Raw genomic sequence first — 14,576 nt, forward strand, 5'->3', positions numbered from 1 at the left:
CTGAGAAGCCATTTTTAAACAGTAATATCTGGAAAACTATCTCACCTGTAGCCTTCAAATTTTCTACAGTCAATATCTGTTACTAATGGCCTCCAGACATGGAATGTCAGGGGTGTAGCTCAAGTATAACTCACTTCTCTTTCCGGGACGGTAGTCTCAATGTTGCAAGGTTGGTTTTCCGCCTGAGGACGCTAGGGACAGCGGGGAAAGTCACAATTTTTCACCGGAACAGGTCATTTAACCATCCAAATGATTTCTAAACGGGTTTATTACGTTGAAACAGTTGCCAAGTTCCCCTTTAAAGAATGTGTTTGTGTTGTCTGTATGCTGCTGAGACCTTGAATTTCCCCTGGGGATCAATAAAGTATCTATCTATCTATCTATCTATCTAAGACATTTTCTCCCAGCTAACTGATGCCTGTAGTTCGCTCCTCACTCTGCACGCTAATATTTCTTGAAGGAAAACAATACACATTGTAACATTGTCAGGTGGGTCAACCAAGTATTTAAGAATGAAAGTAAGGGAGAAAGTAAGTAAAGTAACCTCACAGGTGAGAAGAGAGTGTGTAGTTACACAATAAACACCACTAGATGGCAGTATTCATACTGAGGCTTTCACTGGCCCCATAGGGAAGTGACTTTTCTAATGTTATGTGACATTATGTACTGGTGTGCAGAATAGGTGTTAGGTGTAAATCCCCAAATTGTTTAATCACAATTTAACTACTGTTAATTAATTTGGTTTCTATATGCATTAAACTTTGATGTTTAGTGGGGGCGATCATTAGATTGCATACTATTCATGGGAGGTTTTTGTGCAATTAAACAATTTGTTTAGGTATGTCAATTATGTCGAATCTCTTTGTTTATTGTTAAGGAAGATTACAAAAAGGAAGATTATTAAAGTATATGATATACAATGACAGAAGAATGACAGCTTTCATTCAGTATCCTGCCGGACCTAGGGCCCAAGTCCGGCGGTGATATACTGTAGGTAGCTGTCAAGGTGGACAAATTCTGAAAATTAAATAAACCAATCACATGCAACCAGTGCTAAAGTCTGATCTATCATCTTTTATTAATTAAGTAGTTTGGCTTGATTCTTCCCACTTCGGGGGGTCATTCTGACCACAGTGTGCATGCACTATCGGCAAAATATGCCGTCAAACTCGCACCCTTAATGCTTATGTTGTGGGTGACGACTGAAGCAGTGGCAGCCCTAATCACACCCTTAATGTTTATGTTGTGGGTGACGACTGAAGCAGTGGCAGCTCTACCTGTGCTGGGCCAGACTCAGTGTGGCCTTCACTGGTAAGATCCTCAGAGGATGGCCAGAGGAAAAGTATGGAAACACTCTCTCAGTGAAAGTACATTTGAATGTGTGTAAATGATTGTTATTGTCAGGGTTTGAGAATGACACCTGTCCATTTCCCCAGTCCAATTTCACTCGGATCTTCTGGAGTTTCTTGGTCACGGACAGAGAGGAGGGCGCATCTGGTGTGGAGCATGACCTATATTGTCCATAACTATAACCCACGTAGAAGTATCCATCATCAATGTTTATTTCTCCTTTCCTCTGGGCAGACTCGGTCATTACACCAAGGATCCAGTGTGTGTTCCCCCCGACCTCCACATCCCAGCAGTGAGTCCCTGAGTTAAAGCCCTCAAAGCCCAGGACGCAGGCATAAAAGTCAAATCTCTCTGGGTTATCAGGAAGCTGCTGCTGGTCATCACCCTCTCTCACACTGGTCAGATCCTCAGACTGGATGAGAGAGTCAGCAGCAGTGTTGGGATCCAGAGTCACAGGAGCTGCAGAGAGAAAGAACACACACATGAGCTGAACACTGAGTGATGTGTGATGAGGATGTGAATGATGGTCATTGTTGCTTAAATAGTGTTGTTAATTATTTATTAAATAGTGGTGTTAATTATTCCTTAGATAGTGGTGTTAATTATTCCTTAGATAGTGGTGTTAATTATTCCTTATGCAGCTTGACCACAATGCCAAAAAGCGTGTGTGTGTGTGTGTGTGTGTGTGTGTGTGTGTTTATTTATTTATTTATTTTACCTTTATTTAACCAGGCAGATCATTAAGGAACCATATGTAAGATTTTGGTCAAAACTGGTACTGCAATCACTTTCAAATCACTGTAGAGCGGAGTATCCCCTCCTCCTCCCTCCTGACTCGAGGTTGCCAACCCGGATGCCAAAACACTACTGACTCTGTGATTAGTAGATAGGTGGAGGGTGGCGCATCAGGCCAAAACACAACATGACATGATAAAACACAACATCAACATCAGTTGAGGGCTGCAACTTCACTTTTTAAATGGCAATATCCTGGCCGGACTACAGTTGTCAGTGATATAAGTATTTGAAATTAACATGATTTCTTAATGTCTAGTGACATATCAGGGCCATTTTATGATTAATTGAAATACATTTCTTACATATGGTTCCTTTAAGAACAAGTTCTTATTTACAGTGATGGCCTGACAAGAAGCACAAGCTTCTTGGAAGAGAGGGGGAAAGGGGCAGTGAGATGGGATAGAGAAGCAACAGTACACAAACACAGCTGTGCAGACATACAACAAGACAGCAACAGGGACCCACAGGGTTCACATAAAACTACTCAGACATACAGGCACGAGCAAAGAACAGGATTACATAAACAGCACAGAATATAAAAAAAAAACAATTATGAAAACATAAAAACATAAAAAGAGAACAATTGATTGAGAGGAGGGTTAGATGGAGGGGAAGCAGTTGCAGGAATCTGTGAGATGGTGTCTTTGAAGGCTGAGATGGAAATGAATTTGACCAGTTTGAGGTGTTTTTGTAGTGCATTCCAGTCAACGGCAGCAGCTGACTGGAATGATGCAAGAACAAGTGTGGATCTGGTATTAGGGGTGGTAAAGACTGCAGTGGTGGGTGTTGAGGGGGGCATTTGTAGCAAAACGGACAGCAGAGTGACAGAGTGTGTCCAGTTTGGCGAGAGTGCCCTTACATGCAGTTCTATAGATAATATCACCGAAATCAAGTGTGGGGAGAATAGTCATTTTGATAAGCGTGAGTTTAGAGGAGGGAGTGAAGGCGTGGCGATGGCGATAAAGGAAACCGAGTTTGGCCCGCACCTTAGACTGTAACCGGGAGATGTGATGTGAAAAGCATAGAGTAGTGTCTAACCACATGCCCAAGTATTTGTAAATGGAGACTTGCTCCAGGAGGTGTGTGTGTGTGTTTTAGTCAGCACTCACTGTACTGAACAATCTCCTGCATCTTCTCCCAGACTCTGAACTTCAGGTTGCCCAGGTGCTTTGCCACATTGATCAGAGCTCCTGAAACCCTCTCTGGATCCTGCAGTGTGCACTGGGCTCTGGAATAACATTCAGGAGTCAGTGCTGCTGTGGGTTTGGGTTCAGAACCACAGAGAAGAGAGAGAGACAGGAGGCAGATCACTCACCTTTCCACTGTGTTCTTGTAGCTCTGGAAAAATAAAATAATATTTGTCTTTATTATTACACTTTGTACCTGGTTCCCATACACAAAGGAGAGAATGTTTTTGCCATTACAAATGATTGTAGGGATTTTACTTTACATTTACAGAGCATATTCTACATTGAATATACATTTCGTCAACAACGCTTGAAGATCACAGTTGAAGCTGAATAAAAGAAAATTCCATGCCAGTAAAGGGCGACAAATGCTGCGACAAAAAGTCATACCAGTTGAAACATAACAGTAAGGGCTAGTCCACACGTACAGTGGGTCCCTGTTAAGTTTGGACGGGTTCCTTCAAGAATCACGATCCCCATTTTCTCGGCAGAAATGGCACAAACTGCAGTTGACACAAACAACCACAAGGTGTCAATTTGGTGCCACTACTATTTTTGATGCGACTTGACTTACTGCTTCCATGATGCAGTTTCCAAGTCAGTAGAACAATCAGAGAAAGCTGAGCCATTACCAAACATATATGATAATACAATAGCGTGAGTTTATATATCTTATACCCTATTTGTCACGGTTACTTATAGATTTGATAGTGTAACGATAAGCGCATAAGAGCATAAGAGAATTTCAGCGGGGGCATGGAAACTTAAATTGATCACGGTAGTTTAAGCTTACACTTGACAAAACATTCTAATATGAAAATGTAGATGCAATTGTTGTAAGATGGTGCAGCTCCTTTAAGAAAGCACCGTGCAAAAAAGTAGATGTGCTGTTGTGACTGGAGCGAGTCATATTCAAAATGCAAAAAATAACACCGCAGATAAAACCAATTATCCTCATTCATTGCAACGGCAGCATGCCTGCTTGCCGACGTTTAAACAAAAAAGATATCAAGGCACCTTTTGCGTTTGAATGTAACACGAAAAAATGTTTAAACAGCTGGACAAATGATTTAGCTAATTGATTATAGCCTGTACACCAGCAATTGTTGAACATTTGGAAAAAGATCGCTCAGCTGTTGCCACAGTCACAGGCAATGTCAGAAACAACATGAGAGCAGTACACACTTCCCCGAATGTGGATGTTACACTGTCATAATCTACCACCAGCATTTGGGCAAGTTGAAAAATAGATGACTTCTGTGAAATCTCTGCTTTAAAGCAAGACCTAAATGAGTGGAGTTGTGTTGGGAATGTCGGTGCAATGTCCATGCTATAATGGTCTGACAAACGTACTGCCTTTTCAAGCAGTTCATCATCACCTGCGAGTTGAAGGATCATAGGACGTAAAGACTCAAACACATTACAAGTTTCCCGCATGCTTGCACATCTTTGGGAGAGCTGACTGATTATGATGTCCAGAGTTGCATTAAATACCTGCACTTTGAAGTATCTCTCTGCATCGGTTAAGCGTTCATCTTCCGATAGTTCGTCAAAGTGACGCTTCACTCTCCGTGCTCTAACATTTTCAAATGTACTCTGAACCCCCATTTATTTGCGAGTGTCTGCGCTGTAGCCTTGGCCTGGTCAAAGGCACGCAGGTAGTCAGAAAGGACCGGTATAGAATTTTCCAGCAATTGCATTGCGGGGGTAGCGACGGGCCCCGGGAGGTCACAGGCCCTGGTGCGACTGCACTTGCTGCACCTACTATAGTTACGCCACTGCGTGGAGCGCTAATGTGTCTACTGTAAATCATTCATGTGTGAAAGTCATTAGGCTGGAAGCGCTAATGTGTCTAAGCTCATTAGTCTACTTTAAATAGGCCTACTGTACAGCCTGAGAGGGGGAACATAACCTATAGTCTAGGCTACTGTAGAGTAGGCCTACAGTAGGCTAAACGATCTGTTGTGAAAGTCTGCAACGAAAGTTTCCTAATGGAAGCGCTAACGTGTCTATTGAGCTCATTAGCCTACTTTCAATAGGCCTACTGTACAGCCTGAGAGGGGGAACATAGCCTACTGTAGAGTAAACAATCAGTTTACTTAGTTACATTTGTTTAGTTAAATCCAGTTTTCTACTCTATCTCCATGATATGCTTAGCCTATAGAAAGACGAAGTCGGGAAAGTGCTTCAGAGAAAACGTATTTATTGAAATAATGAACAGTCTACATTCTACATTCTACAGTCTAAATTTAAAGCACGTTGAATCCCTGGGAAGATCTGCGTGTTGTGCGGAGGAATTCGTTGATCTTATTGATGCAGTCCTTCAGTTCACTCCTCCCCATAGCAGGGAACTTTCGTTGCAGTGTTGAGACCACAAAGTTTTTCACATTCTGCGGCAGTGCTCGCTTGCCCTTCGCTCCATCCCAGTTGGTGGTTTTGCTCCAGGCTTTATAGTGTTCCTCTGTGACGATGGACCTGAAGAGCAGGCATCCGTATCTGCCCACTTGGCCGTAGCTCTGTTGGTGAATCTTAGCGTGGTCTTCGGGACCAACATCACGCAAGGTCACGTCTGCGTGTTGACTAGGAACTTGGATGCTGTCGTTGAGTGTGACGGAGAGGGCCAATGGAGACATCTGGAAGGAGGACGTTTCTGGAGCTGGTGTCGAGGTGCACCTGGGGATTGGTCTCTCAGGCGTCGAATAACTTCTCTGCTCACGTAGCGTCGCCTGAAGTTCTCCGATTCCAGCTCTCATCTCCTGTAAAATGTCTCTGTGGCTCTCCAAGTAGCTGGTCTCTCGGAGTTGTTGAAGCTCTCGTTTGAGGTTGTTGACCTCCGCTTTCAACCGATCATTCAATCATACATTCGATCATACAATCCTTAACGTGAAAAAGCTTAACGTAGCTTAATGTCCCAAAACAACAAGTCATTTTATGCGCCCATTATAAAGAAAGTTTATGTAAATCATTCAAAATGTTTTTAAGTCATTAGGCTGGAAGCGTGTCTACTGTCAGTGACTAATGCGAGAAGCGGGTTCTGTGTTGTAGGCTATGCATTTTTCCGACACTTGGCTGCAAGCTTCCCTCCCCCCCTTCTTTCACAAGCAGTGCAGCTTTCTGAAGCGGTGCCTTTTGAAGCTAATGTAACAAATACCACCAATATTGTTGTTTGGCAATAAAAGTATCCAGGGTTTGCGCAAGTAGCCTAAATATATAAATAAATTAAGGACATACAATCCTTAACGTGAAAAAGCTTAACGTAGCTTAATGTCCCAAAACAACAAGTCGTTTTATGCGCTCATTATAAAGAAAGTTTAACGTGTCCCAAAACAGCTGTCAATTAATCACCAAACGTCAAGAGGGTTAAGTCTGAATGACACCGAGTTTTAGACACTGAGTTTTTGAAGTTAAGAAATATTTTCGTAATAAAAATGGTCATTTAACCAATAAAGGCTGAAAACATGTAGCCTACAGTAAAACTGTAGGCTATAGCCTACAGTACATGCAACCCAGCAGAAGACTATTATAGGCTATTGGCAAATCATTGAGCATCATTCACACATTGTATTCTGCACAGTTTCTACACGTGGAGCGCTAATGTGTCTAGGCATAGCCTACTGTAAATTATTCAAAATGTGTGAAAGTCATTAGGCTGGAAGCGTGTCTACTGTCAGTGACTAATGCGAGAAGCTGGTTCTGTGTTGTAGGCTATGCATTTTTCCGACACTTGGCTGCAAGCTCCCCTCCCCCACCCCCTTCTTTCACAAGCAGTGCAGCTTTCTGAAGCGGTGCCTTTTGAAGCTAATGTAACAAATACCACCAATATTGTTGTGTGGCAATAAAAGTCTATCCAGGGTTTGCGCAAGTAGCCTAGCCTAAATAGGCCTATATAAATAAATTAAGGACATACAATCCTTAAAGCTTAACGTAGCCTAGATTAATGTCCCAAAACAAGTGGTTTTATGCGCTCATTATACATGGATTTCTATGAAACGTCACGAAAACATGCGTGCGCAACCAAGAGGCAGAAAGCACCATAGAACAGCATAGAGCAATGCAAAAGAGCAAAAGAATAAAATGAGTTTTTGTGCTGACAACTGCACCAATTCGAAATCACGATGGTTAGAGAATGTTAAATATGTTCAATATCCCTAACGGAATGCATGTCTTCGCCAAAAATGACAAAATACGATGTTATGTTAATAATGCAAATGAACGGCACACTTTGAAATATAGTCGGAAATGAGATGTTATTATCATTGAGACAACAGGGGTATACAATAAAATCCGATTGTAGCTTACAGCAGCCGACTATTTAGGTTAAGTTTATAACGTTGTGGACGGCCACCAAGCGTCTTCGGCCCCACAGCTGCGGCACAGTCTTGAGTGACCGGATTCGTTTTCCTTTGTCATATGAATGCTGTCATTTTGTTAACATTAGGCTACTGTTAAGGAGATGCTGTAGGCAAAAGCTATATTTCAACCTCGTTAGTGTCAGAACTATTCACAAGGTTTCTGGGCAGCATTTTTATGTTCTGTTAGCAAGCGAACTTCTCATGACTACTGACAAAGTAACCTACTGCCAGCTGACGAAGCTCTCATTTTAAAACATTACTGAGAGACAGACACTGTACAATCAAGAAATCTTGCCACTGAATCCAAAACTATGTTTAACATTATGTACAAGGCTTAGGCTACAGTGGACTAGCATGTTGCAGGGGCTGCTAAAAACACAGAGAAACGCACTGAAAACTCGGCCAATCACAGCCCTTGCTGTGGTCTGGCCGACCGTGGAACTCCACAGCGGACTATGCTGCCCCCAAGCGGCTGCAGTTGTACTTACATTTCACCATTCACCATGATCGTGAATGAAGTGTCAATTTTTAACGGGGACCCACCCCAGATAGCAATTTCCTTTGGGCCGGATTCGCATAAAAGCCTTTAGATCCGCCTGTAGCGGACATACGGTATCTGGCTGTGGGCCAGATCTGCTCCTGATAGAGGTTTCAGCTCTGCTAGTAATGCTGTTTTATCACCGGTTTACAGATTTGTCCCAGGTCCGATTTCCGCAACTCAACTGGAAGTCAGGAAATGCGTTTAAAATACAAAACACTGATTTGGCCCAAACCTGTGATACGGATATGAGCCGAATGACCATTTTTTCACAGCAGACCCAGGTGGTAATGATATTAATTAAGGTGCGGATTCTGCTAAATTGACTGTCCTTTCCCTACTTTATTGTCAACTGGCTGCTAAAGAAAAAAAAAGGTATTTTGGAATGGCACAAATTTAGAAGCCATGGGGGTGCACTATGTTCCCTTGGCCACTTCATTTCTACAGTAAGGCTGGAAAAGAAGATATAGTTGGCTCAATATTGATCGCTCGTTTCATTATTTTTATTATTACCTAGCAGTGGTAAAAGTAGTCAATTGCTGTTTGTGTCAGATCAAACAGTGCTATGAGACAACCCCATATTCTTGCCACGCATGCAGAAGTCCAAGCAGTAACGTTAATCAAGGATCTTTGGTTTGCCTTTTGACATGATTTGCCAGCCTGGGGTTGGACTAGGACACAGCTCAACTTTTCAAGGTAGGCTATCTGCTTTTTATCTCTGTTGGTTTATTCAGAGACAACAACAAGCAGCCGAGCGATTGATAACTTTAGGCCTACTGTAAGTTTATACTATTATTTTCCAGCAATATAGGCTAGCTTAGCTTGAGCAAAATAACTCACAATAACTAGCCTATTTTGGAAAAAACAGTGATAACGCTAACAGGATCACCGATGATAAAAAACGAGTGTAATTGTCTTAGCCTATTTTCAAAAAGGAATAAATGGCTAATGTTTATTTTGTGTTGTTTCAGATTGACCATGGAGATGACTGGAAGATAGCCTGAATATCGATGGGAACAGTGGAATTAACACGATTTAAACATGGGATTGCACTTCTAGCCTACAGCCAGGTTGTTGAATAAAAAAAATAATAGGACACTTATTTGTAAAGTTTTTTTTTACCCCCCTATTGTGTTTGTAGCCTAGCTTATGTTTATTAGTTGAGCTGTTGGGAAAACGTTACGAACTTTAGCCTGGGTTAACCGATAACGAACCTGTTAGCTAATGTGTAGTGTAGCAAACAGATTTTCAGGATAATTAGCCTAATTACCAATCACATTTCACGTGTCAAATAAAGCCAGCTGATATCTGATAAACGGGTCCGTACCACACACAATAAGCGGACCCGTATTGCATATGATAAGCAGATCTGGAACACGTCAGTAACACAGACTCTCATACGGAACTGGGCCAGTCTTAGCCCTTATTGGAACCAGATCCGTCAAACGGATCCAGACCAGTTTTGGACCGATGTGCGTTTGGACGCCGGATCAGGTCCATTATGCAGATCCGTGCCGGACGTTGTGGTAGGTGTGGCCCAGTTCCGTCCCAGTGTATGTTTGTTATCTGGGACTGTACCAAACCAATATTTTTTTCCTCCGTCTTCCCTGGAACCGTATCAAGAATATTTGCGACCAAGCGGAACCATCTCAACACGACTCAACGTGTTACTTTATATCCCAGGCCTATAGGTGGCACTGTTTCTGTTACAGAAATTGACCATGGCTTGCTCGCTGTAGGCTATACAAACAGACAGAATAGGCTACGACGAAAATGGCTAGTGCAAGGAAACCAGAATTGTTTGTGTGGACTGATAGTAAACTGTCAACTGTAGTCAACAATAAAACTAATAAACTTAATTTTTACGGTTTGTGAAGGGTGCAGTCCCGTCCTTTATTTGGCTAACGCAGGTACAAATAATCTCCTTTACTTTCTTTGGTTGTAGGACAGTCCGCGATTCACGTTAGTTTTGGCTATCACCGCAAGTGCATAGGCTACTAAACACTAGGCCTACCCAAGTTCTAGGCTATTCCGTCGCCACATTTATAATATTGCTATAATACCTTCGTTAGTAACAGTCGATACTTTTGCCTGCATCAAATCGTGCATTCGCATTTAGTGTGCATCTACCATAGGTTTAACATGAGTTCTAAGCGTCTTTGTATGCTCATATCTGACTTCACTAGAGTATGAATGCATTTATTTATGTTGTAAGACATGTAAAATAAATGAATGACACCGGCACTATGCACAAATTAATTTAAACTTACACCGCACATTCATAATAACTTCTGACTAGTTCTCTCGCGTCACTGACAGTAGCCTAGTTAGAATGCATCAAGAAAACACAGGGAAAACAGTGTTCAGTCCACCAAGTCATTGGCACTGCGCAGCACCAGTTGTGATATTTATCCTACTGAGTGTAATCGTAGGTGATGTCATGTATGAAAACTAGTATTGTTAGGCAATACTATAAGTGTCAAGTCCAGGGCAGCTGAGGTGTGGCCATGACATCATCAATATGCAAGTATGCGGTTTTGTCGTCCAAACGAACTCGCAAGGGCTACGGTTTCAGATTTTTCCACCCTGGGACCAGGTTTCAAAAAAGTGCGGTTTCGGGCAGTGTGTTTACAGGATTCGTTTGGACTATCGGCCAAGACGATGCAAAACCTGTGAGTTTAACCCAAAAAGTGTCTCCGTGTGGACGGGGCCTAAATGTCATGGCAGTTATAGTGTATCCAGGAGCATCCCAAATCTATCCCGCCCACAAAATGTGAGGACAGGAAATATGGTCTGGAGTCGCTCCATTTAGAAATCTCTATGCTTGAATAAGATGTGTTCGGACTAAACAAATTGTTAGGGATGGCTTTCACAAGAAAATCACTTCTGCTAGAGTAGAAAGATGATTAGATAAATGTGGGCTAACTTTCAGGCACGTTCAAAAACGTCACATAATCCAACCCAAATGGCGTGTTACCAGAAGCGTGTAACCAGTACCTGGCTACTCCAGGCTGGTTACAGTAATATTTGCTGAAAACCCATCAAATGTCAGTTATGATGAATTCACCTGTATGTTAAATTGTTCAACAACAACACACACACACACACACACACACACACACACACACACACACACACACACACGCACCTCTAATATAGATAACAGATGGCTCCTACCTGCAGGAATGTGACATCATCAGCTCCCATCTCCTCTTCTATGGCTCTGATTGAGTCTGAAAGAGATGAGATCTCTCTGCTCATCTTCTCAATCTTCTCCTTCATCATCTGACTCTTTTGCTCCTCTTCCTCCCTCAGTGCTGATATCCTGGCAGCCTCTTCATCTCGTAGAAACTGGTGAAGCTTCTCAAACTCCTCCTTGATCTGCTTCTCTGTGTTCTGGGTTTGAGTCTGAATAGAATTGTATCAGCTTCATCACACTGATTAAATGCCGAACATAATTGCCATTAAAGGATAGTTCCTGAGTTAGAACTACCTAGGGTCTATTTACAGAAGATAAGTTCAAACTGTCGTTTGAGAGCAAAATTACCCTTAATTGGTGGAATTTTGAGCAAGACCATTTTTTGCATTAGCACAAATTGGCTTAGAGTGAAACAAACGCTATTTTATACCACTATGTTCAAAATGTAATTACACTTCTGTGGTAGTGTGGTGAGTGAGTGTCCCTACAGACAAACTGAAGTATTCTAAACTTTGAAGGTGTACAGAGAGGTTATAACAAGACCTGTTTTCTGGAGGAAGCAAATAGCCTGGCTTGTGTTCCAGTAGCCTCAAATCAGTGGGCATGTTCGAGCTGTACCAAAGTCCTTTTAGGCAAGTCCCTCCACTCGGCGGCCACATTGCAATGTTTTTTGGGCACTTACCGAGCAGACACTTAGACACTTATCTATTTAGATCGGCTCAGGCTACAGTCACTATGAACTATAGATGCAAAACCCTCCATCAGAAATGAGATAAGGATGGTGAGTGAATGCTCTCCACACATGGTATACGTTAATCAAATAATTAAGCTTCCAAACCTGCTAAATGCCACTCTCTTCCTGGACTGAAATATCGATTTGTAGGCAAAAACCTATAGAAGCCTGATACAAATGCTGATTTAAAAGAGAAGTGGTCAGGTAGAATTAGAGGGCTTTACATCTGAACTGTTCAGATACAGTATGCTTTATTGGCACACAACAATGGGAAACATCCGTGGAAGATTACACACACGCTGACTGTTTAGACGTGACCACAGAGCACACTGACCTTAATGTACCCAGCTGTTTTCTTACAGGTGACATTAGCTTTCTCAAAATCCTTCAGTTTCTTCTGTAGAGTCTGTAGTTTGACCTTGAGCCCTCTCTGAAATGAATAGACCACTTTAGTCTGGAGTGCACACTCACCGCACCATCATATGCACCCTGTTTCCAAAAGAGTTGGGCACTATATGAAATCCCAACAAAACAAAACATGTAAATTCTATATTTTAGAATAGTGCAAAGACAACATGAGAGGTGTTGAAACAGACAGATTTCACTGTTTTGGGGGAAATATAGAACATTTTTAAATGGATGCAAGCAACACGTTACACGTTGGACATACATGTAACCACTGTTTCACATCCACCTGCCTTTACCACTAAACACTTGGGAACTGAGTAGACTTGCTGGAGTATAGACCATTCTTGCCCTATACACTTTTAATCTGCTCAACATTCTATGTTACTGTTCTACTGTGGAGCCCTCCTGTTGTAATATGCAGAATGCTATGTTACTGTTCTACTGTGGAACCCTACCAAAGATCCTCCGCTTTAACCCTCTCTGGCTCTACTGTTGTAATATGCAGAATGCTATTTTACTGTTCTACTGTGGAGCCCTCCTGTTGTAATATGCAGAATGCAGTTGCCATTGCTTTCATTAACTTTTCAAGGCATTCAATGAAAGTCTGGATAAACATGTTAAAAACCTGTAATAATCATTCATCAATAACTGTGTGCCTCTTCAGATGTGAAAACTGCATGTCACAGGCACTTATGCACCCCCATCATCATAGACGCTTTTGAACTGAGCCTGAGCCCTAATAACAAGTTGGACAGTCCCTCTCCTCTTTAGCCAGGAGGATGGGGAGTCCACATTTCCAACATAAATGACAGATTTTGATTGGTCTAACTACAGGATAGTTTTCCACTTCATCTCAGTCCATCTTGCATGAGCGTCAAACTGGGTTCAGACAATGGTTATCCTGAACTCAAGGATTATTTTCAAAGTAGACTAAACTGTTGATTATTTTCTAAATTAATTCATTAGTTAGTTGTATGATTATCTATCTCTCTCTCTCTCTCTCTCTCTCTCTGTCAGTACATGTCCTGCTGAGATAATCAAAAATGTGCTTACTAAACTATGTATACTACACAATTATACAATTACTACACAGCGAGCTGGAAGTGTACAGTCATAGGAAACAACAGTGTCTACCACAGAGAGAAAGAAAGTAATGCTACACTGCTACCAAAGGCCTTACCTTCATCTCAGACGCAGCCTCCACAGTAGGACTGAAGTTGTGATTCTTGTGCAATTTTGAGCACAGACACACCAGACACACAAGCTGCTTATCATCTTGACAGAAGAGCTCAACTTTTTGTTTGTGATCTTTGCAGAGTAGGCCTATGTCTTTGTGACCTCTCTCTTGTAAGTAAGCCTCACACAGGTTCTTTAAAGCCAGATTTGGGAGGGGAGAATCTTTCAGCGATGTATTCCTGCAGACTGGACATTCTCTTGATCCTTTGGTATCCCAGAATTGCTTCAGACAGACTTTGCAGACACTGTGGGTACAGGTCAGGATGACGGGATCCTTGTAGATCTCAGTGCACACAGGACAAGATAACTCCTCTTCTAGTTTAGAGGCCATGTTCAAATAATCAGTGCAGCCTAATCCAAATAAACACTTCCCTAGTTGATGTGTTATGTGTAGGCTACTTTCACTTTCACGTTTGGTAAATCTACTGAATCTCTGAATCCCATCTGTTTGTTTCAATCGTCAATTTGCAAGTATTTGTACATTCACTGTTGCCTATAGTTCGACATTTTCCACAGAAAAATCCACACGCCTGATAAGATAAAGAAGTGACGTTAAGCGGAGACCGTCCGTCCCCGAGTTTCACTTCCTCGTTCTAGAAACAAGAGACAGAGGGAGGGATATGGAGGAGCAGGGAGCTGATTGGTTAATCTTTTAGCATTCCCTCACCAAACTCAGCCGATCAGACAAAACGTACGCAAACGGTTTATTCGCTAACCGAAACGTCCGCTCATCATCAATACTGTAGCGTCGGTGGATGTACATGTCTAACGTTGA

At 42.1% G+C, this 14,576-nt stretch overlaps 1 protein-coding gene across 1 annotated transcript; it reads right to left on the reverse strand.

Moving 5' to 3' along the window:
• Positions 1-847: 847 nt before the first annotated feature.
• Positions 848-14,448, reverse strand: LOC143100106 (zinc-binding protein A33-like). Its single transcript, XM_076263045.1, has 6 exons — positions 13,746-14,448; positions 12,492-12,587; positions 11,403-11,633; positions 3,464-3,486; positions 3,258-3,376; positions 848-1,809 (listed from the first exon to the last, which is right to left on the reverse strand). Exons 1-6 carry the CDS (start codon positions 14,130-14,132, stop codon positions 1,274-1,276), a joined length of 1,392 nt encoding a protein of 463 aa, XP_076119160.1. The 5' UTR covers positions 14,133-14,448; the 3' UTR covers positions 848-1,273.
• Positions 14,449-14,576: the final 128 nt, after the last annotated feature.

The sequence above is a fragment of the Alosa pseudoharengus genome, unplaced genomic scaffold, assembly GCF_046254945.1.
Source record: "Alosa pseudoharengus isolate Yale_2024_CS ecotype anadromous, Long Island Sound unplaced genomic scaffold, YU_APseudo_1.1 YU_APseudo_1.1_scf_3, whole genome shotgun sequence".
NCBI lineage: Eukaryota > Metazoa > Chordata > Actinopteri > Clupeiformes > Clupeidae > Alosa > Alosa pseudoharengus.

Excerpts from the sequence above, each read along its gene's own strand:
- LOC143100106 (XM_076263045.1), bottom strand. The coding sequence starts at position 14,132 with ATGGCCTCTAAACTAGAAGAGGAGTTATCTTGTCCTGTGTGCACTGAG. Across the intron at positions 3,487-11,402 it reads ATGATGTCACATTCCTGCAG|AGCTACAAGAACACAGTGGA; the intron begins GTAGGAGCCATC and ends TTATTTTTCCAG. Across the intron at positions 3,377-3,463 it reads TACAAGAACACAGTGGAAAG|AGCCCAGTGCACACTGCAGG; the intron begins GTGAGTGATCTG and ends ATGTTATTCCAG.